Here is a 24,066-nt window from a genome sequence, read left to right as displayed (position 1 = left end):
TTCTTAGTTGTTGTTTCACAACATTTCGGCCAACTAATCCTCTGGCCTTCATCAGATAGTAACCGCGCCGGGATAGGAACTCCGATTCTTTTAACTGCATTCTCAGCAATTACTGTCATCCATAGTTGTTGTTGTCTCACCATGTTTTGGCCAAGTAAGCCTCTGACCAGCTTTGGGTAGGATTGAAACTGTTATCTTCAGACAATTCTCACCTGGAACCGTAGTAATACTCATCTCAATAATGAATTCCAATTAAATAATATATAAACTTTTGTAGGCTTCTTTACATTGCACATAGTTTTGTTTTGGTTGGAATAACTAATGGTTTCTTATCTGGTCATGGACGTATCAGTTTTAATTTTTTATCCATTGTATAGGCTTGAAATCTAATCAGCACACTTACTGTACCTCTGATAATAAAACAAACAAAAATTTGATGCGAAACTATTTTCACAATGTTACTTAGACATTTGATTTTTAATTAGAACCTACATTTTAGCAGACTTTATTATTTCTATTTATAATGTAACTTTAATAATTCAGCATATTATGTCCTAATTTATAATGCATTATTTTCACTAAATCTTCAAATTATATAACCGCTTTTACTGAAATTTGTTAGATTTAATGTTTTCTCATCTTATAATTACACATGTCTGCCCTGGATATAACACAAAACTGCACAAGGCTCCAATTGGTTGGCTTTGGGGAGTGTGGAGTTACTCTTTAGTTCACTGCTCCCAGGTGTACTTTGTCAGAGCCTCATCTACCGTTGAATAAAAACTATTCTGTATGGAAGATTTCTTCAAAAATATATATACAAAATAAATTTAATCTTTAAACTAATCATAAAGAAAATATAGGTATTGCTTCAGCATAAAATAACCATTGATATGTTGTAAAACCCAACAACCAAACAAATTCACGTGTTTACTACTACTACTACTACTACTACTACTATTTAATTGTCATAAAGTTAAAGTGTACAATATAACTTAAAATAGAGCCATAATTAGGCACCGCCAAAAATGGCCGCAAAATCAAGTTGTTGTTTTTTAAAACGAAATTACATTTATTAAAATCCATTATTTCTGAGTAACTTTTTTTTTTCCAGAAAGATAAAACCCTAAATTTTATTAGATAGAAAACAGAATAATGTAAAACTTTTTCTACTATTTTTAATTAAATTTTAAATGTTAAATTTTCCCAAAAAGTTAACAATTGACATTTTTTGTCTTGCACAAAAAACGTACATAAATATTTAAAAAAAAAAAAAAAGGTTTTTGAAATAATTAATTTATTTATTTATTGTCTAACTAAGATTTAGGATGATTTTCTAAGAGAATATGCAAAAATATTATAATATAAGTACCTGAATTTCAAATAATTCCACTTATTCATATAGGTAACCAGATATTTCGCGTCGATCTAGAGTCTATATCGACACCGTTTGCGTTTGCGTTTGATAAGAAGAAAACTCTGGAAGACCAAACGGGCCCAAAAAACTTATTTTTCAGTGACGAAAATTTCAATGTATTATTAAGCTGAGGCTGGCCAGTATCAGATGGGTGACCATTTGTATGAGTTTGGTTTTTAATGTGTATGTCTGTGGGGGCCAGACTCCCCAAAATGGGGGGGGGGGGCAATTTTTAGCAGAATAAAAAAAAATTATTTCAGCGCGTTTGGTTCACCGTAGTCGAAAGGCGGCAAACGTTTTCAAATGGGATCAAAAAAAATGATGCTATTTTTAACACAAAGGGCACAATATTTATCAAATTTTTTTTTTTTTTTTTGTATCGATTATTCAAAGCATGCCCTGTTTAATAATGGTCATGCATTATTCAGCTCGCTAAAAAAAAATTGTTAATTTATTTATCAAAACTTTTAAAATGGCTTTTTTCGTATAAATATTAAAAAAAATTTTTTTTTGTTTTGCTTAACTTAAATTAATTATTTTACTTAACATATTCACCGAATTTCACACTTCAAAACTCAAAAGCGGGATAATTAAACACAATCGAAGTTCTGATATTCAGACATCAAAATAAGGTATGCAAACAATTTTATTTTTTATTTTTTTTAAATCTATAATTGTGTCCCTTACAACAACACAATATCTTGTGTTCAGTTTCAGATAATTATTTTAAGCATATTTGTTCCCACTTCAAAACAAGGGGGGTTTGTAAGCAAAAATATATATATATATATATATATAAATATCGTTTATGAAAAATAAGTACACTGTTATAAAGTTCATTCTTCTCCTAATAATCGCTGAAAATTTCGTATTGATCGGATAATTACCTGATTTTTGGTAGATTTTTAAAAAGACGGTCCGTAAAAAAGTACTGACCTGCTACCCCCCCCCCCCCGTTTTGGCGGTGCCTAGCCATAATAATTTCTCCCAATAAATCTGGGCAAATCATTTTTTTTTTTTTTTAAATCTTAATACACTTCAATAGGTGGTGACAGTTTGAATATTGTGCAGTTGATTTAATCTTCACATGCACACGTGCACACCGCATCTAGTTTTTTTTTCTATTCATTTAAAGTCACTGTTTTCCCCTTGTTCACTGTTCATATGTTTTCTGATATTTAACAAGCTCACGTTCCAGTATTCACAGTTCAGTGGATCAACTGTCTCCAAATCCCACTCTGTACAGTTCTGTTTAATCACTTGCTTTTAAGTTTTCTGTGGCTCATCAACCTCCCTGTGATTCCAGACATCCATGCTTTTGCAACGGTTTATCCAGGAAGATGAACATATGACTTTACCAATGTAGCCGATTTAATCCTTAGAATAACCATGGCAGAAATAGCGGCGCTTTTCAACAAATTGTTTGATCTAATGTGTTGGGTTTAGTTAAATTTCACATTGCAGATCCATCTTGTTATTGCCTTGCGGCTAGGTGAGGACTGGGTGAGGGCCGAGTATTCACTACCATGTAATATGATGCCCCTAAAATATTATCTCTATATATAAACTAGCCTGGTTGCCCGGAAGTGTGTGTTGAGAAGAGAAAAAAAAAATCGTAGTAGGCAGGTAGGCTTGAACCCGTACCGTGAAGGAGGAAAAGAATGTGAAAAAAGAAAAAATGACGTCTTTGCTGTTGCGTCCATCGCCAAACCGGAAGTGATGAAGATTTAAATTAAGGCTAGTCAATCGATAAGAGGGAATGACTTTCAAAAATATTGGCGAAAAAAGCGACTCCCTCCTTGTAGAAAAGTGCCCAGTTGAGGATGAAGGAATTGATGTTTTTAGCCAATTTTGTGATATTTGTTGTCCGAATGGTTGATCTTCAAAACAATACCAATCTCATGAAAATACATCGCATCTGTCGAAAGTTTTAGGCAGCCAGACATACATACATATGTACATACATACACATTTAAACAAATAGGTGAGATTTATATAATAGAAGGGACTTTGCGTGTGAGTGTGAGATAGAGAGAGTTTGTTACTTATGGATTCAGAAATGATTGGGCGGATTTTTTTTTTTTCTTGAAATTTCACACAAAATGTCGTTTATATGTTTGGGAATGTTCTTAGATATCTTTTGTATTGGAATGCTTCAGATAAGTATTGATAATCAAAAAAGTCTGATTAAAGAAGAAATGGTCTCATTTTTACCAAAATTAACACTTTTATATAGCCTAACACCACAATTATATTTGAAAAGTTTTATCACTGCACAAGCAAAAGGACTCGGCATATAAAATCAAATGTAAGTTCTTTCACTAGACAGGGCTGTGTTCAAAATAAATGTTTCTGTTTAGAGCACAATTGAACTATGATACATGACTTTTGTATTTTAAACTATTATGATTTTATAAAATCAACAGTAGATTCTCTACAATGCAATCTGGACTACAATGAATTGACTAAATCACTGCACTGTGAAGCTTTCTCTTGGTGCACCGCGATAGGTCTCCAACTAGACCAGTTAATCGATTCGATTAAACATTGGGCGGTTTCACCAATTTCGATGACAATTAAAGTATTGGAAGTGGCGAACATTTGTTGGTCATCATTCAATTGTTGTCAACGTCGTCTCTCTTCTAGTATGCCATAAAATAATAATAATAATAAAAAACAAAAACAGCAAAAAAAAAAAAAATGTCCTGGCTAATATCATGCAAAATTGTCACAAAGGGTCAAGGAATGTGATGAAAGGAAGAAGGGAGAAAAAGGATCCACCAATCATCCACTGGAAGGGTACAAGACTAAACTTTCGTATAAACAATGTCGCCTGAAAAGGTCTCTGGTTACTTGTAACTGGCTGACTGAAACATGCTCATGAATGTGTAGTAACATATTAATGCTTATGTAAAACAAATAAAAAGTATACCTTGCCCTACTTCAGTATTGAGCACTTGTTAAAACTTCATTGGTTGCTTTACTTCTGGAAAATATTAACCTGGAATCTGTTGTGTCTGGTGATGCTAAATTTGAAAAAAAAACAACAAAAAAACAAAAAACAAAACAAAAACACACCCAAAGTAGAATTAATAAAGCTGTTGAGGCATTTGGGAGGTTGCGACACGGACTCTGGAACAGCCACGATGTGTCTCTAAAAGTGAAGATGGCATTCTACAAATCTGTTGTTCTGCCTACTCTTCTGTATAGTGCCAAAATGTGGATCTTATATATATATATATATATATACACACACGGTGACCCCCCCCCCAAAAAAAGCTAAATGGAGGCCATCTAGAACATATGCTGTAGAACGGAGAAAAAAAGGCCAAAGACCCTAGTGTTTTGATGTGATGTTTTGAATATAATAAACTAGTTATGACCAAAGTTTCATTTCATTCGGACAAAACACTAAGAAACGGGGACCTAATTAGAGTTGGGGCCCGTTTTTTGGGTCACCCTGTGTGTGTGTGTGTGTGTGTGTGTGTGTGTGTGTGTGTGTGTGTGTATATATATATATATATATATATATATATATATATATATATATATATATATATATATATATATAACTAGTTTATTATATTCAAAACATCACATCAAAACACTAGGGTCTACTTAAAAAAAAAAAAAAAAAATAAATATTAAGCACTTTATTGTAAAACGCAAGTAAACAATAAACATAAAAAATAATTGATCCATGAGGGAGGATAGAATCAATATCAAATAAGAAAAGAAATCTGTGTGAAAGCGAACACACACACACACACACACACACACACACACACACACACACGCACGCACGCACGCACGCGCGCGCGAACGAACGAAGTAAGGGGTATGACAATGATAAATCTTAACTCTATAAATAAAGACCAATATGTATTTATTTGTATCTATTTAACTATCCATCCTGTCACACAAAAGAAGTTAGCAAGCAAAAGAACTGCTTAAAACTATTTCAAGTGTTTTGAGGAAGGGAGAAAGAAAATAACAAGTCAGACCATTTCAACCCCGCCCATTTAAAATGAACTCCAAAAGATTCCTTTCTTTTTTCCTATTTTTTTTTCTATACTGATTGATACCCACCCCACACACAGATGCTTTTCAAAAGTTTCCAGTTTGAAATGCTTATTTTTTCTTTCATTTTAACCCCCCCCCCCCGCCCACCATGCTTTACAATATTGTTTTACTTCCACAGTGTTCAAATGCTTTGCTTTTTATGTCTATCTTAATACATTGACGTCATGATATTGTTTATAAACTATTCTAATTCAAAACTAATATCACTTGGGGTTCTCTTAAAATTTTACTCGGAAACATTTGATCTTAGTTATTTTTCTTCTCCCGATTTGATCACCAAACAAACAGATAGGCACCACATTTATAAGTATAGCATGTTTTTCACTTCCCACAGTGTTCAACTCACTCAGGGATTGGGGGGGGGGCATATATAGTCATCCACAGACAGTTTCACTGCATCACAGCTTCTCAGTCGGATTATTTTTTTTTATATGTATACAGCATTCTCTCATTCACACAAGGTTTGATTAAAAACAGCAGAATTTATTTGTCAATGAAGTTTTCTGTCCATTTATTTTTTTTTCCAGACAATTTTTTCTCATCCTGCAGAAGTTGCACAGAACACTCTATCCTGCCTTGACAGAGTTCAAAACCGACTTCGTAATCTAGTAGGCAATGCCCTTTTCTCTTCTCTGCAACCTCTTTCCCACAGAAGGAGCGCTGCAAAGCCTGTCTGTTCTATCATTATTTTCATGGCAAGTGTTCGACTGGGCTCCAATCTATGCCCCCTCTCCCTGCCAATCTTTCACAAAAAACACTCGTCTAGCCAAAAACTATCAATAAATTTCCCCACTCGCTATCAGTGGCTAAACATAAACGTGGGTTCCATCAACAAAGCTTCTTTTAGGAAAGAAGCTTTGCCTGTGATACTCAGTTCTACGGGTCTGCCTTCCAGCTGACTACAATATTGTCATCTTCAAGTTCAATGTTAACGAGTTCTTATTGAATCATCTTCATAAATAATCTAATGATACCAAAATTTCACCACAAACGATTACTACGCTACTGTCCCAATGAGTAAAATACAGATTCACCCTTATCCTCGATGGCCTTTCGGCTTTGATATGTGGTGACTCCTTTGTAAAAAAAATAAAAAAAAGTAAAAATAGACCTTTGTTTTTAATCAAACATTTCTGAATCTGTACAGTAAAAAGTGTGTTTAAATATCCTTTGCTTGTAAACTAAGAGAGGTAATCATTCACTGTATGATAAAGAGCAATGTGTGTATATCTTTATTATATTTCTTTTAATCTGTTTGTCTGACTATTCCACTTTTTCTCATGAAGTACTGGGTGGTCCTTTGGTTATGGGTGCAACAAGCTAACTAATATGATATCCGTTCGATGCATAGCTAAGGATTAATATTTAATGCAAAAATGAGCACAAATTTAACTATATTCAACCATCAGTTTGGCACAAAGCACTCATTTTATATCTACATCTCTAAGCCTTTAAGTTTTGCTTGTTTGGGTTAAAAGGCTATATGTTTATATATAAAATATTAGTTTTTAGTTCATGTTTTATTTGTGTGTGTGTGTGTGTGTATATATATATATATATACGCACACACAATCGATTCCATTTTCTTTTTTCTTTTCTTTTTTTAACTTCAGACATTATTTTAAGCCGTTATTTTATATGAATATTTAGTGTCAACACTGATGAGGATTAATTTTTTTCATATTATTTTGAATGAAGGGTGTACACTCGGTCAGTATATATTTAAGCAGGTATTGTCTTCTTTTTGATAAAACAACTGTTTTTACAAGTGACTTTGATTATAAAAGTTAAAGGTAAATGGAGAAGTAATGAAAGCAGTATACATGACAGTTTGAGAAACAAAATCAACAACACTTTGTGGCTGGCAGTGTTTTTTTGTTTTTTGATGAAAAAAAAAAGGCAAGAAAAGATCAATCACTATATATTATTGATTCTTTGTGTACATTCTTCAAATTTAGATATAATATGGTCTTTCAATGATTTTGAGCATTTTAACAGCTATATACATATACTATTGAAACCTATTTGAATATTTCTATAAAGCAAACGTGTACGTGTGTGTGTGTGTGTGTGTGTATATATATATATATATATATATATATATATATATATATATATATATATATAAAATTAAATAACTATTCATTTATACCTACAGATACTAGTATTTCATGCTTACGCAATCATCAGTGTAGAATTACAATTTCTGCCGGTCATGAGATTCGAACCCAGTTAGCTATGAAACCACCTTTTGCTCCATTTGTTGAGCCTCTACAATGACAATCTAGAATGTTAAAGTGTGTGTGTTGTGAGTGATGGTTGTGTGTTTCCAACGAGAGAAAAAAGTGTATATTTAAGTCTGAAAAACCTACAATTGTTGATGGCCACACCCTTTAATATATATATATATATATATATATATATATATATATATATATATATATATATATATACCGTCCTGGTCAAAATCATAAGCCCACTTAAGAAAGTAAGTGTTTACGCATTTCATTGGATTTTTAATCAAACAAATGGTTGAAACCATTGCCAAAAGGGAAAATATGATGGAAAAAAAAAAACTGCTTCATTCGAAACCTTAACCCTGATCTAATAATTATTTTTTAAAAAACAAACATTTTCACCTGGTCAAAATGATAACACCACTTTAATAAAATTGGCTAGTTTTGAAAAAAATGAATACGAAAAGCTTTCTATGTTACTAAAAGCAACTTGTTGGTGGATAAAAAACATCTTATTAAATTATAAATGGCAAAAGGGAAACCATTATCAGAGTTTGAGAGAGAAAGGATCTTTGAGCTTAATAGGGGTGGACTCTCCCATAGATCCATTGCAAACGAAGTGAATCATAGCAAAACGGTCATCACAAATTTTTTAAGAAATCCAGATCAATATGGGCACAAAATGAGTCCAGGTCAATCAAAAAAAAATAACCCCATCATTGGATCGCCGTATCAGAAGTTTAAAAAAAAAACAAAAAAAACCCCTCCAGTATGAGCTCAAGTCGATTGAAAAACCAAACAGCAGCAGAATGTAGTCCTAAAACCATCAGAAGGCATCTGAAAAAAAGGTTTCAATCATTTAAAGCGACTGCAGAAACCACGTCTTCTTGAACAGCACAAAACTAACCGACTTAAATATGCCGCCAGACTTGGGATGAAGAGGTGGGAAAATGCAATTTTCTCCGATGAGAAAAAGTTTAATCTAGATGGTCCAGATGGATTTCAACACTATTGGCATGATAAAAATTTGCCCAAAGAGACTTTTTCAACTCGGCATAGTGGAGGAGGGTCTTTAATGATGCTTTAATGATAAAGGTGCTTTCTCGTCAGCTGAGACCCTAAAGTTGCAAGTAGTGAAAGGCCGGCAAACATCATTGAAGTACATTTCAATGCTTGAAAATGCTTCTATCAGGACTGAAGGTCCACGTCTGTGTGGAAGAAATTGGATTTTTCAGCAAGACAATGCTGCGATACACACTTCTCGACAAGCACGAGAATAATTTTCTTGAAATAATTTAGAATTGTTAGATCATCCAGCATGTTCTCTGGACCTCAATCTCATTGAAAATCTTTGGGGATGGATGGCAAAAGAAGTGTTCAAGGATGGAACCCAGTATGATTCGATAAAGGAACTTTCTGATTCAGTTTTCAGTACATGGGCTAAAATTCCTTCGCAACTGATAAAAAAAACTTAGTCGCAAGCATGCCAAAGAGAATTTTTGAAGTAATTCGTAATAATGGAGGCTATACTAAATACTGAGACCCTTTTTAGTAATTTATAATTGCCTTTTGTTAGATAAATTATCAGTGGTCTTATCATTTTCATCAGGTGAAAATGTTTGTTTTTTAAAAAATAATTATTAGATCAGTGTTAAGGTTTCGAATGAAGCAGATTTCGTTTTTTCCATCATATTTTCCCTTTTGGCAATGGTTTCAACTATTTGTTTGATTAAAAATTCGATAATATGTGTAAACACTTACTTTCTTAAGTGATCTTATGATTTTGACCAGGACTATATATATATATATATATATATATATATATATGAATTTAGGAAAACTCGTCCCGGGAAAACTCGTCTCGGGAAAACTCGTCCCCTTTCGCTAGGTAGGAAAACTGGTCCCTAATTGAATAAATATCGATTGAAAACACATTTTATGATCGTTCTTGAAGGAGATATTGTTTTTTAAAATAAACTATAGCCCCCCCCCCCCATAATATTTTTTAAAAAATATTTTTACTTGTTTAATGTTTTTTTTTTTTTTGTTTTTTTTTAAATAAAATCGATTTTCTAAGTGTCCGTTTTCTACCTAACTGGCTAAGTTCTTAGTGGTTTAACTTATTTTAAAGCGTTTATTATGTTCATACAAAGTTAATTACAATTTTTTTTTTGTTCTTATTTTAACGATGTTTTCTGGAGTCATAAAAACAATAAAAAAAAACAAAACCCAAAAATTAAAAAACAGGGAGCGATTCGATTCTTCGTTACTTTTTTGTTTTGTTTTTTTTAATCATGATAGTTTTTTGTTGTTATGTTTTTGTTTTCTGTCATACCAAATGCACTCATGCGTTATTTAAAATTATGATTTTATCAATTATCAACATTTATTGTCGTCCTGTCAAATTTTGCAAAAAATTAACTAATAAATTAAAAGCGAAATATTTTTTGACGCGAGAGATGCCATGTGCTAACAATCTCTCGTTAACTCATTTTTAATTTTTTTAATTTTTACTTCAAAATTCTAAAATCAATCATTAAGAGAGAAAGTAATCACTAAATAAATTTATTAATCAATTTTATTGAAAACTCCGCTATCGTTTATCAAGAATCTTTTTAATTTCATTTTTTGTTGGTTGCTTTTCGAAGGGAGATATAGGTTTTATCCCCCCCTCTCTCTCTAAATTATATTTTTAAAAATATTAAAATTTATTATTTTCTTTTTAAAACCAAATCTCCCTCAGTAATTTCTTTAATTTTCTATTTTTTAGCGATTATCAAGACCCCTCTAAGCATTATTTCTCGTTCTCCCGTAACACTCGACCGACATGTTTTTTGTTTGTTTTCTGTTTTTTTTTTCTTTACCAAATAAACGATTCCAAATAAATAAACAACATAGTCGGCGAGGTAGAAAAATCGATTTTACCCTTTTATAAACAACAGTATACAAGTAAATTCTTTTTATATTAATATAAAAAAAATATGCGGTCTCGTTTATGAACATAATAAACGCTTTTATTAAAAACACAAAAAAAAACATTAAACAAGTAAAAATATTTTTTAAAAAATATTATGGGGGGGGGCTATAGTTTATTTTAAAAAACAATATCTCATTCAAGAACGATCATAAAATGTGTTTTCAATCGATATTTATTCAATAAGGGACTAGTTTTCCTACCTAGCGAAAGGGGACGAGTTTTCCCGAGACGAGTTTTCCGGAGACGAGTTTTCCGGAGACGAGTTTTCCCGAGACGAGTTTTCCCGGGACGAGTTTTCCCGGCACCTATATATATATATGGGGGGGGGGGGTCCAGCAGTGCTCTATTATAAGGAAAAATTCCGAAAATAAGACCGTATATATACTTTTTATTTACAGAAAGTTTAGATCAGACGAGTCATCGGTACTGTTGGTTTCAAACCTGATAATAGGGGACCGTTTTAGATACCCATATCAATCTCTCTTCAGCCGATACTCATCTATCTCATAAGTACTGGCATCTCATTGGATTAACATCTAGAAAGCAGTGTGTGGCCAATTTTTTTTTAATTTTTTTTTTAAATTTCACACAAAGGTACTTCATTTGTCTGGGAGTGTTCTTACGTAGATTTATATCGGAATTCGTCTGATAAGTATTAATAATGGAAAAAATCAGATTAAAGAAGGAAATCTGATTTTGATCAACGTTAACACTTTTTATGCAACCTAACATCACAAGTGTATTTGAGAAGTTTTATTACCACACAAGCAGGGAGGCCCAGCCTATAAAATCTACTGTAGATTCTTTTATAAGACAGGAACACGTTCGAAATGTATTTTTATTTATTTTTATTTATTTATTTATTTTTAAGAGCCTAATTGACCCATGATACTTTACTTTTGTACGTTTAACTTTAATTCACGTGAATATGTAATAATAATTTCATAAAATCAACAGTTGCTTCTTTGAGAAGACAGAGAAACATTCGAAATGAATGTTTTTGTTTAGAGCACAATTGAACTATGATACTTGACTTTTGCATTTTAAACTTTAATGCAAGCCATTATTACAGATATAATTTTATAAAATCAATAGTAGGTTCTCTATATGCAATGCAGACTACAATGTATTATGGACTAAATCACTGCAGGGAGGCCCGTGAAGCTTCCTTCCAGTACATCGCGGAGGGGGAGAGGTCCCCAACTTGAGCAGGCAATCAATCGATTTGATTAAAAATGGGTGATTTCACCGATTTTGATGACAATAAAAATATGGGAGGGTGAAACATTTGTTAATCCTCATTCAATCCCGGACAACGTTGGGTCTTCCCCGCTAGTATATATATAATCTGAAACTCTCCCACTCCCCCCACCCACAACTGCTGTTATCAGCATTTTAAGATTATTGCCTGCATCTGGCGCCTATTTTTGTTCTTTTAGCTTCTTTTAAAAACCTTTTATTGTCGTTAGTGGATCACTTGTGAGTGAGATGCGTTGTTGAGCTTAGGCGAAAGTGAGAAATCTGTCAGAACATGTCAAGACCTGGTACTTGTTGATACACGAACGTGTTCTTTCCTGAAAATGTCAACTCAAGCTCCGTTAAATGCCACATAATGAATTCCTCGAGGATAAACAAACAAACAGCTTTTTGTTTTTACAAGGAAAACATGGCTTCTTAAATATGATGTAGAGTTATGTAATTGTTATCAATTAGAATAAAATATTTCTTTATGCTTCCGGCATCCACACATTTATTCATTAAAAACCATTGTGGAAATCTATTTTTTGTATTTTTTTTTTTCATCATTTATTAGCCATCTGTTGTTTCTTATTAATTTCTAGTACCTTCAAATTCTTAAAAAAAAAAAAAAAAAAAAAAAAAAATTATATTGACGCAGTTAGCTCTCAAAATGGCTGCCAAAATTTACCAACTTGTTTTGCCTGATTTTACAAGCAGTGACAAGGACACATTAATCCACCATATCAATTTGCTGTCAGATTTTTTTGTGAATTAAATATATTGCAAATATTAATTTGTTTTCTGATTTTTGTTTATTAAATTGTGATTTTGTAGAGTGTTTTGTAATCAATTTGTTTTTACTTTGAAATTTTATTTACAAATGTTGATAAATAAATAAAATAAAACTGCTTGGTAAAAATCATTATTACCATTCAGACTTAGGGTCAGCGATAGGATGAAGGGAGTGTTATGTTTTTATTTGTTTATTTTTTTCAAATAAAAAACAACAAATAAACTGTTTATTCAAAAGAAATCGCAAAAATCTTACAAATTAATACAGTGGATTAATTTACACAGTTGCTGCTTGGAAAATCAGGCAAGCTAGTTGATAAAATTTGACAGCAATTTTGGGAGCTAACCACTTCATATAATCAGAAATCTAATGAAATCTCTCCATAATATTTTGGAATTTTTAGATATGGATTGATTATCTGTATTATTTGATTCGAGATTCCCAATTAGGGGTTCATATAAGCTTTAACACCCCCCCCCCCGTTTTTTTTTTTTTTTTTATTATGTTAGAAGAGATACGTATGTCTATTCAGAGTTTCAAGGTTTGTAATAATATTTAGATTTTATGCTATGAATATAATGAACTTATTCATTGTGAGTTTTTATTAACCTAGAAACAAATATGATATATATAATTGCCCACAGATGATGAAAGTTGATTTAGATTATTTAATCTATTTTCATTTTGAGTGTTATTTTTTTACAACGTTTCGTCTGCTGTAACCTCCAATCTTCTTCAGATGTATCTTGTTGAACTCTGGAATCTGCGCAAAAGTTTGATTGACACCCTTCATTTAATCCACCTGAGTAGCATGCTCTTATTTCTTTAATCATGACCGGATAGATGTCTTAAGCAATTTGCAATCATATTCTTAGTATTGCCTGCACTGAGGATTGACCCTTCAACCTAAAAAAGAGTTTCACTTAGAACTGAATTTTACCTCGGGCTTTATTATGTCCTGTGGACAATTCTGATATGAATTTTGGGAGCTTTAACTCTATTCTTGCTTTTAGATGCCCAATCTTACTACTTATCAATATAGATAACCATGCCCCCCTCCACACACACACAATGGTGACCATGTCTATTATTTATAATTAATGGTTTCCATATTGTATTAAATTCTATACTAGGTCTACTCAATAGGTCATTGTTGTCCAACATATGCACTGCTTCTTTGAGTCGTCTTACTCTCTAACATTCTTCTGTCTATAATTTTTACTTTGTCTTATAAGAGTAGATGGTTTCTATTTTCCCTCCATATGTGGTCAATCATACCTGACTTTTCAATATCTCCATGGACAATACTAAGAATATGATTGCGAATTACTACCCAAGTTCAACAGAAAGATTCCTGAGTTCGACAAGATACATCTGAAGAAAGTCTGCGGTTACGTGGACCAAACGTTATGAAAATACCACTCCAGATGAGAACACTTGTCTGAATAATCCAACTGATACAAATTATCAATACTAATCTAAAAAATTAATCTTTTCGAACTGTAGAATCTTCGTCACACTCGAGATTCTATGAATCAATTTAAAAAGAAAAGAATCAATTTTAACATTAAGGTATAAATGTTTTATTCTACACATACAAGGAAAAACAAACAGTATTGCAAATAATCACCATTTTAATTACATAACTCTACGTCATATTTAAAAATCCCAAGTTTTCCTTGTAAAAATAAAGTGTTGATTATTTGCAAAATTGTTTATCCTCGAGGAATTCAGTATGTCACATTTAACAGAGCACCCTTGGAGGTCGACTTGGATAAGTATAATCCTTCTGCAAAACCTCTTTAGCCTTTAGAAACCTAACACAATAATTTAATTGAATATCCGGCTAGGATTTTATCAAATTCAAATTACTTAATATTTATACATGTTATGTTATGTATTCTGTTTGTTATTTCCACATATGAAACTCTTTCCATTGATTTACAAACACGATTTTAATTCTGATAATTTGATGTGCATATGTTCCACAAGCCAAAAAATGCCATTCTTATCAATTAATTCCATTGTACAATTGATAAGCAAATGTAGAGTAAAAAAATATTCATGTGGAATAAACTAAAGCAATTGTCGTTTAAGATAGTTGCAAGTGTCAGGAGATGATGTTTTTTTTTTTTTTTTACCAAATATTTCATAAATGAGAATTTTATATTTGTCCATGTTACAGTTTTAAAAAAAATCACAATTTTATTTCTGGATATTTTTTTTTTAATTATTGCTTTGACGGAATTTTTGTGGTTGATTTTCATTACTTTTTAATAATCTTTATGCCCTTGTTTATCTTTATAGTCAGTGTGTGCATGTGTATGCCTCTGTTCAGTCTTGAGAAACAATGGATATCCCCTGTAAGGGTGCCTGTACAAGAAGTTGAGCAAAGGCTGCACAATCGGCAACCACAATTTATTAAATAAATATTTTTGATATTCCTAGACATATATGTTGCATGTTTTTATCTACATGCGTCAGTACGGGAAGGTATATACGTAAGCCTACTGCTGGTCGAATAATTTGAACTCCGGATCCAGGTATTGTGGACTCTGACTTATCATGAGGATCAAACTTTGAAACTGTATCAGTTATGTAATATTATCTATATTGTATGCTTAACTGTTTGATTACTCATAAAAAGGATATGACAACTAACATTGACCTTTGAGAACCTACCTTTTCTTGATTTTATATTGTTATACAAATTGAGTCGATATAATCTACTTGATCCTCATTTTTTTTTCTTTCTCTTATGTTGTTATCGCTTGATGGTGCAACCTTTGTGGAATTTATTAACTGCTATTTTCAGTATCAAATTCAGTTTTCATTAATGTGGTTATCACTTTTAGAGTGACATGTTTAACTATGAGAACAAGTTGTGCGTTTTTGCTCCTGATTATTTGATGTTGGGAGAAAAAATATTTGCCACATACATATGTATGTATCTATACAAATTATTTTTTTTATTATTATATTTTCGCAATTGAAATTAAATTTATACAGAGGTCTTCATTTTTTTTTAGGGTGGCAGACTTGTTAGCTATAAATAGTGACTTTTTTATTTTACAATGACAGTTGATATATTTGTAGATCAAAATTGGCAGATGTATTCAGACCTTTTCTAATTAGAAAGAAATCAATTGATAATGTATGTATGCAACCATCATGTATGTGTGTATATGTATATATATATATATATATATATATATATATATATATATATATATACACACACACACACACTTTGTATAAGTATTGCTGTGTGTATGTGTATATATATATATATATATTTATATATTATTATTATTATTATTATATATACCGACATTTTGACATGCGCAGAGATGTTTTGGTTCTACACTTAGAGAAAACCGAACTTTTCTTTTTCTCAGCATCTTTCTTCACTCTTGTGCCAACCTGAAGAGGTTTAGTCTTGAATAAGGCTATAGCCGAAACTTGTTTGCACATATATGTAGCCAAAATGTTTGAATATGTATTAATTTATATGAAAATATAGCTCTACTTGTCATTGAGCACTATGACAGTAGGTTTAACCATGAGCAAAAAACGTACAAGGATTATACGTGTGCGTATAATAATCAAATAACGTAACTTTGTATCTAAGACTAAGAACGGAAATAATTAAGGTTACGCTTATATTAAATATGCTTACATTTAGGCATACATGTAAATCAGATGACAATTTATATTGATAGAAGAACGTATGCATGGCATATGGTATGAAGATGCTGTAAGTGAATAACGTTATGAAAAAAAAAAAAACTTTTGAAAAGAATATAAAGTGTAAAATTGAATATGGAATCCAACAAAGTTTCCCTCTAGAGGTTGCCGTTTTAATCATTCATATACATGAGCACTGATGACGGTGATGATTTAACCAAGAAAAAGCTAAATACATACATTGCCAACATTATAAATATCTTGATGGGAGGCATGCTTTGAGTGGAAAATAAAAGACGTTTTTGTGATGAATTAGGAGTTGGTTCTCTGCATTCAATGGGTTCATATAATATAAAAGTATTCAAAGCTCTAGTCCTTTACTATTGAGCTATTGATAAAACTTTGTGTTAGAAAAAGTTATATAAATATGTATGATGAGAATAATGGAAATATTATTCGACAAAATAGAGAAAGAAAAAAAAGGAACAAACCGAGTTATGTGTCCATCAACGTTTTGTCTTTATTTCGAAATAAAGATGAACACATAACTCTTTTTTCTTATAAATATGTATATGTGTGTGAGACATAGCATCTTCTCTTCTGATGAGAAGCATTAGGCTTCGAAATACCATGGTATAAAGCGTTTTACTTATCCTACAGCCCTAATTGATGTAACATCCTTATTGAGTAAACGAATAAATCTATATGCATTTGTATATATTTTTATATTGTTTTTTTTTTCTTCTTATGTATATATATATATATATATATATATATATATATATAAGATCGAATGTATACGAAAATGAAAGGTAAAAAGGAATAGACGAAGGTAAAAAATAAGACAAAAGATTCACACCAAACAAACCATGTGCCGTGTTTGATGTGAATCTTTTGTCTTATTTTTCACCTTCGTCTATTCCTCTTTTCCATTTAGTTTTTTTGGTACATGTTTCAGTTGGTTAACATTTTCTCAAACATATTCAAACAGGAATGTGAGTGTATTTCAAATATCTTTCGTTTTCTTTTTCTTGCTCCTTGTAATGTGGATGTTGGAGTGTTTAAACTTAATTTGCTTGATTTCAGTGAATTGAAAGATAGTTTGGCCAGTGATGCCATTGAAGGTGATATTCCAGATTTATTGAAAATGGTTTTAAGACAAGATCCCAATGTTTTTCATTCTACTACTACTACTAGAAGAAATTATGATGGTAAGAGTTAATTTGATCCTTTTAAATGTATTTTGTTATATTCTTTAATTATTAGAACATGATGACAATTATGTATGCTGATTCCTTTGCTTTATTGTTGTATCTGCACAATATTCTTTTGTTATTCTTTTACAAGTGCCTCATTACATAGTATGACCTTCCATAAAAGGTCATGTACCGAGTAATTTTGTGTATGAGTTCTGAACATATATACAAGTATATATGTATATATGAACAGGCACGTCTAGGATGTCATGTTCTAATTTAGTTATTTCGTCTTATTTTGCATCTTGCTAAGATTATTTTATTTGAAAACATATTGTTCATTTTATTTTATTTCTTATGGTCCTATTTTATTTGGAAATTTCTACTTAGAAAATATATCTTGGTTTTGTTTTTCAATAATAACTCTTAAAGGGCTTTTTGTAATACATGTTAAAAAAAAAAAAGACTTTTCATTCAAATCAAGTGTTAATATTCTTGATAAATCTTTTAATGAAATAATTTTTTAGACTTAATAAAATAGTGTATATATTCAATGATTTTAAAATCGATTACAAGTATTTACCTGAATATGACTATAATTAAAAACAATATACTGAAGGAGGTTGTAAGAAAATTGAAAACAAAAGAATAAATAAAAAAATGAAAAATAAACAATTTTTTTTATTAAATCTTACTTGCTTCTAAACTTTCTTCCTCATTCACTAAAGTTTTACCTGAATCTAGAATTTAATGATATTTCGGGTGAAAATTCCATTATGAAGTGTTTCTATTTCTTTGCCACAGGGTTCTCTGTCACATACATATATTTGTTTGTGAAAGTACCTGTTAAAATATATTATAAATGTTGAAATTGTATGAAGATTTAAAACCACTTATTTATTTTTGCATACAATAACAATAATTATATTAAGTTGTTTTAATGCTTAGATTTTTTTTTTTAAACTCCTGAACGCCATTTTAGCAGGTCCATCCCATATAAGGATGGTCTTGCATTTATCGCATAGAAGTACATTACTGATTGACAAAGAAAAAAAATCTATGCCAAACAGATGAAACAAACTCCATAATTGATTAAGATACATTTATAAGCATAAATAGGCCAGCTTAAAAAAAGAAAATGGTTGACTCGGTTCTAGCCAAAGGGCATTAGTAACACCAAGATTGGTGTTCATTGATCTTCAAAGAGATAAGTTTATTGCAATATCAAATATGTTTTGCACATTGATCGTTTTATGTTTAATTGATCTTAAGTTTTTTTTTTAATTGTTTAGTAATAAACCATAATTTGATGAGCTTAATCAATTTAACAATTTTTTTTATTATCTTGCTTTAAAAAAGCACGAAAAATTGTTATAATAAAACTCAATATTTACGATTAGAGTTCTTCGTGTTTAAAAGACATTTGGATCATTTGGACTACCAATCTTATCTTGGATGTTATTCTCACAATGTTTCGTCTGGTGTAACCTCTGACCTTCAGGTGTGACAATAACACTCAAGATTAAAACATAAATTTTGTTCAATTGATATTAGCTTTGAATTTTTCAAAAATACATCCATCTTACCAAAAGTATTTTTAGAAAAGTGAACAAAATTTGATATTAAGATATTCACATACGATTAAAAAAAAAACAACCCAAAAAACATCACAATCTTTTGTTAGCACTTAATAATAGTAACATTATCTTGAAATTAAGATTCTGTTTACTATTATCAAATTATTATCTAAATGGAAGTTATTAAATGTAATTGTGTTATAGTTTTGTTAAATTGTTAATCAAATCAAATTATAAATGTTGTTTTAATCTCGATTTATAAAATTTATTGGATCTAAATAGCTTAAGAAATTGACATATATGAGAATTGAAGAATTTTAAAGCCAGAAATAAGTTTCAATTTGACGATTTAAATGCTTCCAAATTTCTTTCAAAAACAAAATAATCTATTCTTTTATTTTCAAGTATAAATAAAATATTAAAATTGGTAACTTGTTTATGAATAAAATGAAATGCATTGAATTTAGTTTTGTAATTACATTATTTTCTAAGTAGAATTGAAAAAAAAAATTCATTTTATTTCATTATCTGATTGCGTTTTTTATTTTATTAATAGGAAATAAAAATTAAAATAAAAAAAAATCCATGTTGTCAACAAGAAAATCCCCAAAGCAGATACTTGTGAAGTTATATTAATATATTACTTATAATTTTTATTAATATAGAAATTGTAATCTCCTCATTGATTGAGATTGTCGGACTGACTTCCTCATCTTGGTTGTTATTGTCACAACGTTTCGGCCGTTTTGCCCTCCGGCCTTCGTCAGGTGAACGGTTTGTTAGGAGTCTCGAACCCAACCCTTTATTATTATTACGGGGGTACCGTGTTCGGACTCCAGCTAGGCTTTGGGACATAGTTGCTGATTCTCTGTTTTTCAATGTTACTTTTTCACTGCCTTTCAGGATTGAACTCAGCACCTTTGGGTAACTGTAAACTTTGATACAACATCTAGGACCACTCGGCCATATGTCACTAGGACATATGGCTGTGTCCCAAAGCCTAGCTGGAGTCCGAACACGGTACCCCCGTAATAATAATAAAGGGTTGGGTTCGAGACTCCTAACAAACCGTTCACCTGACGAAGGCCAGAGGGCAAAACGGCCGAAACGTTGTGACAATAACAACCAAGATGAGGAAGTCAGTCCGACAATCTCAATCAATGAAAACAACTCATCTCAAAAATACAGACAATTACTTGTAATCTCCTTATACTATGTTGAGATGTGAACAGCTTTGATTCTATCACATACACTCACTCCCTGGACACTAAAATGTAAAAAATTGTACTTTTTAAATAGAAATAAATTATTTTATGACTTATATTTATAAATGGAACTGTTTTGCACTATTTTATGTCCTCTATGAAGATTAAAATCAAGATATAATGATAATAAACCTTATGGCTACAATCCTTATACTACAATTTGATCAAAATCCAGTAGATAATTTTGATTCTAGAGAATGTCTAAGAATTAATTAAGACGTCTTCAGAAGAAATTACAGTTCAGGAAATCTTACTTAATTGGTGTCTAATGACTATGGGTCAAATTTAATGCAAGTCTGAAAGATTTGGACTTTTAAATAAGCATTTAAACTCATGTTATGCTTTTTAAAATTCTTTAAAATAATACTCCAAAGAAACTGAAATTTGGTAACTATTTATTAATTTATATCTATTATTAAAATAAAATTTAAAAAAAACAACAAAAAACACCCGGAGATATTTGAATTTTCACAAAGACCCCCCCCCCCCACACACACACACGAAAAAAAAAAGAGAATAACATAACATAAAAATTAAAAAAAAAACAAAAAAAAAAACAAATACAGTCCACATTGTTCCCACAATGACTAAGCAGCTGTATTTCAAAATTCATAATGATCGGTTAATTAGTTTACAAATATAAAAACATATACATATACCTAACTTTATATTAAATATCAATATAATTAAGTGAGCCCTTTAAGAGATTGCCTTTTGTTTAAATCGTTTATCAAAAATAGCTTATTTGATATTCAGTCTTTGTAGTTTTTTATTTCCTGGAACATTATCGTGCTTTTGTAGCATTTTTTTTTGTTGTTTTTTATTCAATTATTTGTTGGGTTATTGTCACCGTTATTGCTGATATTTGTCTTCCCTGATCTTCATTGTTACCGCTTATTGTCATTTTGCATGTCAACTTTCGTGAGCTTTTTCCTTGTTGGTCTCTGTGTATATGTATGTTTATTATACATTTATATATATTTATATGTTATTACACTCCAAGAGAGTGTCTTAAAGAAGAACAGTCTAATTACTTATATTGTATGCTTTACATATAAATCGATGTAAACAAAATCTTTTTGTTATTTTTGTTCTTTGATGTCTGATGTCAATGTATGCTGTTGCATTTTCAACACATTAATTTGTTTACACACACACACACACACACACACACACACACACACACACACACACACACACACACACACACTATAAATGTTATTCATACTAGCGTTTCTGTGTCTACATATGTGCATACACATGTCAACTACAACCTCATGGTAGATCTAGTTTCTGTAGATCAAGATTTTGTAAGTTGAAAGATTTTGGACTGAAGAAACTAGGCCTATTACTGAGCCATAGCTGAAACACGTATGCACATATGTAGCTCCTAAAAATCTCTGTGTAATTAAATATTATACTAAAGATAAATATACTGCTCTACTTGTTATTGAGCACTATTATCTAAATAAAGTAAAGGCCAGAGAATTGTTTATCCAATTCCAATGAACAAAACTTTATTTGGAATTTATTTTATAATAAAATGTGGTTTGGTATTTGATTTATTACTTTTACTGATAGGATTGTGTATCAGTATTTTGTTCTTTTGCTCTCTTTAAGGTGTACAATAGGTGAGTACCCCAATTTGGATTCTTTCCTTATTTCTTGACAATGTAATGTATCGATTTTGATGGAAATCGACAGAAATTACTTATATATATATATATATATATATATATATAGTAAAAATTAACTGAAGTTGTGAAATACTTTCATATTACAGCTTGTATAAATAAAATGAAAGTTCATATACATATTAGTATCAATATTTATACGATAATCCCAATTATATAAAGATCAATATACGAGATAGAGCAATATTATAAATGATAACTTGGAATTAAATTCAGTAAATTAAAAAATTTATTAGAAATTTATTATTCAACAAGGAATACAAAAATTTATTCCTTGTTGAATAATAAATTTGTCGTAAATCTTTTAATTTACTGAATATGTGTGTGTGTGTGTGTGAGCGCACCTTTTTCATCAAGTATTTAATACTCCTTTATAGTTGTCTCAATAATTGTTCTACCGATACTAAGCAAAAATAAATAGCACTGAACTTAAGCTTAGTAATATTCAATATGTCTTATTTTTTATGTAGATTTCTTTTCACCATATATAATAAAACTAGAGGAGGTACTCGGCGGTGCCCGGGTGTTTAGAAGTGTGTTTGAGCATTTAAAAAAAAAAGTGTTAGCAGGCAGTCAGGCTCGAACCCATGACGAACCCGAAGCCAGAAAAGAAAGTGAAAGAAAACGTGACATGTTACTGCTACGCTACGAAGCCATAGGAAGTGAAAAGTGTTCAAATTTAGCAATGTCAATCAAAAAGTTGATTTGCTAAGTGAATGAGTTCACGCAATTCCAGAAATGAACATTGGCTGAAGGCCAGTTCACTTTTCCGCCGTTTCATTTATTTGTTTCCCCACGGAAGCTCCCCCGAAAAAGGGAGGAACTCTCAAATGAATAGCAATTGTCTGATATGAAGGGGTTTCCCTAACATTGATCAAAGCTAATTGCTTTCAAGACGTCCCAGCACAAAAAGCCACTAACGGCTTTCCTTCAATGAGTTTCGCTTTATTTATAAAAAAAAAGATCAACGAAATAACGTGAAGTTTTTTAAAAGCCGACGTAAATAAATGTAAATACGACGTCCGTTCACAAATCATAGATATTATGATCTAGGGAGTATATAAAAACTTGTAAAAAATAGTAACCCTTTCTCTAGACCAAAGTGTCATAGGTTTGCAACAACAAATGCAAAATACAAATTCAGTACATGTAGGCTAATAGCCACTATCTTATGTAGCCTTTGAACATCATTTCAAACATATTCAGTTGTGATAATAAAATGCTATATTGCATTCTACGAGCAACATCATCACAATCGCAACATCTTTACAGGAAGGAGTCCCTATTTTTCTCTCTATATATTTAATCCTACCACTGCTACAAGTTGTCACCAGCACAAATTCTACACGTTCCATGGATTCTGTGATTACACCAACCGTCGCTGGCTAATACATATATACACCTACTATAATCGTTAAAATTCAGAAATAATAAAAACTCCCTCACCCAAACTCATCCATTCTGATTGACTGAGCTCTGAAAATTCTCATATTCCGGAATATATTCCTTCACTTTATAAACGAATGCTTACTAATATTAAAGTATAGCGTTATTAATAGACATATTAGTTTGCCCGTCATAAAATTCATTTAATGCATAGGTCATTTCAGGCATGTAATATTGAAAAATACAAGACAGACAAAATCATTTAACGAACGTTAAATAACTCATTTACTTGCTTTCTTTTACAAAGTTTACAACACGCTATCCACTATAAGAATCTCCTTTGTTGATAGAAAATCATTTTTGTCTATGTATGAAATGCGTCTGTACTTCGGCACGGTAGTTTTTTTTTTTTTTTTTTTTTTTTTAACAGGTGGGGTGGGTGGGCATACTTCCACTGGGTAACACCAGTACACGCGTCCTGCTAGTTATTAATAAATTGAATTTAAAGACAACTT

The 24,066-nt window shown here is 31.0% G+C and overlaps 1 protein-coding gene across 11 annotated transcripts in view; it reads left to right on the top strand.

Moving 5' to 3' along the window:
• The window catches only part of LOC145279918 (nipped-B-like protein), a 480,085-nt gene that overhangs the window by 248,330 nt on the left and 207,689 nt on the right, over positions 1–24,066 (top strand). For 8 of the 11 annotated variants that reach the window (XM_080131479.1, XM_080131478.1, XM_080131476.1 and 5 more), the window contains one exon: positions 17,520–17,644. The exons of the other annotated variants lie outside the window; for them this stretch is intronic. In XM_080131479.1, coding sequence (XP_079987605.1) covers positions 17,520–17,644 — 125 coding nt within the window. The remainder of the gene's footprint in view (positions 1–17,519; positions 17,645–24,066) is intronic. 11 annotated transcript variants of the gene reach the window in all.

The sequence above is a fragment of the Euprymna scolopes genome, chromosome 7 (genome assembly GCF_053919585.1).
Source record: "Euprymna scolopes isolate OS-2025 chromosome 7, ASM5391958v1, whole genome shotgun sequence".
Taxonomy (NCBI): Eukaryota; Metazoa; Mollusca; class Cephalopoda; order Sepiida; family Sepiolidae; genus Euprymna; species Euprymna scolopes.
Note: the sequence above shows the minus strand (reverse complement) of the source record. Positions and strands in the feature narration are given on the sequence as shown.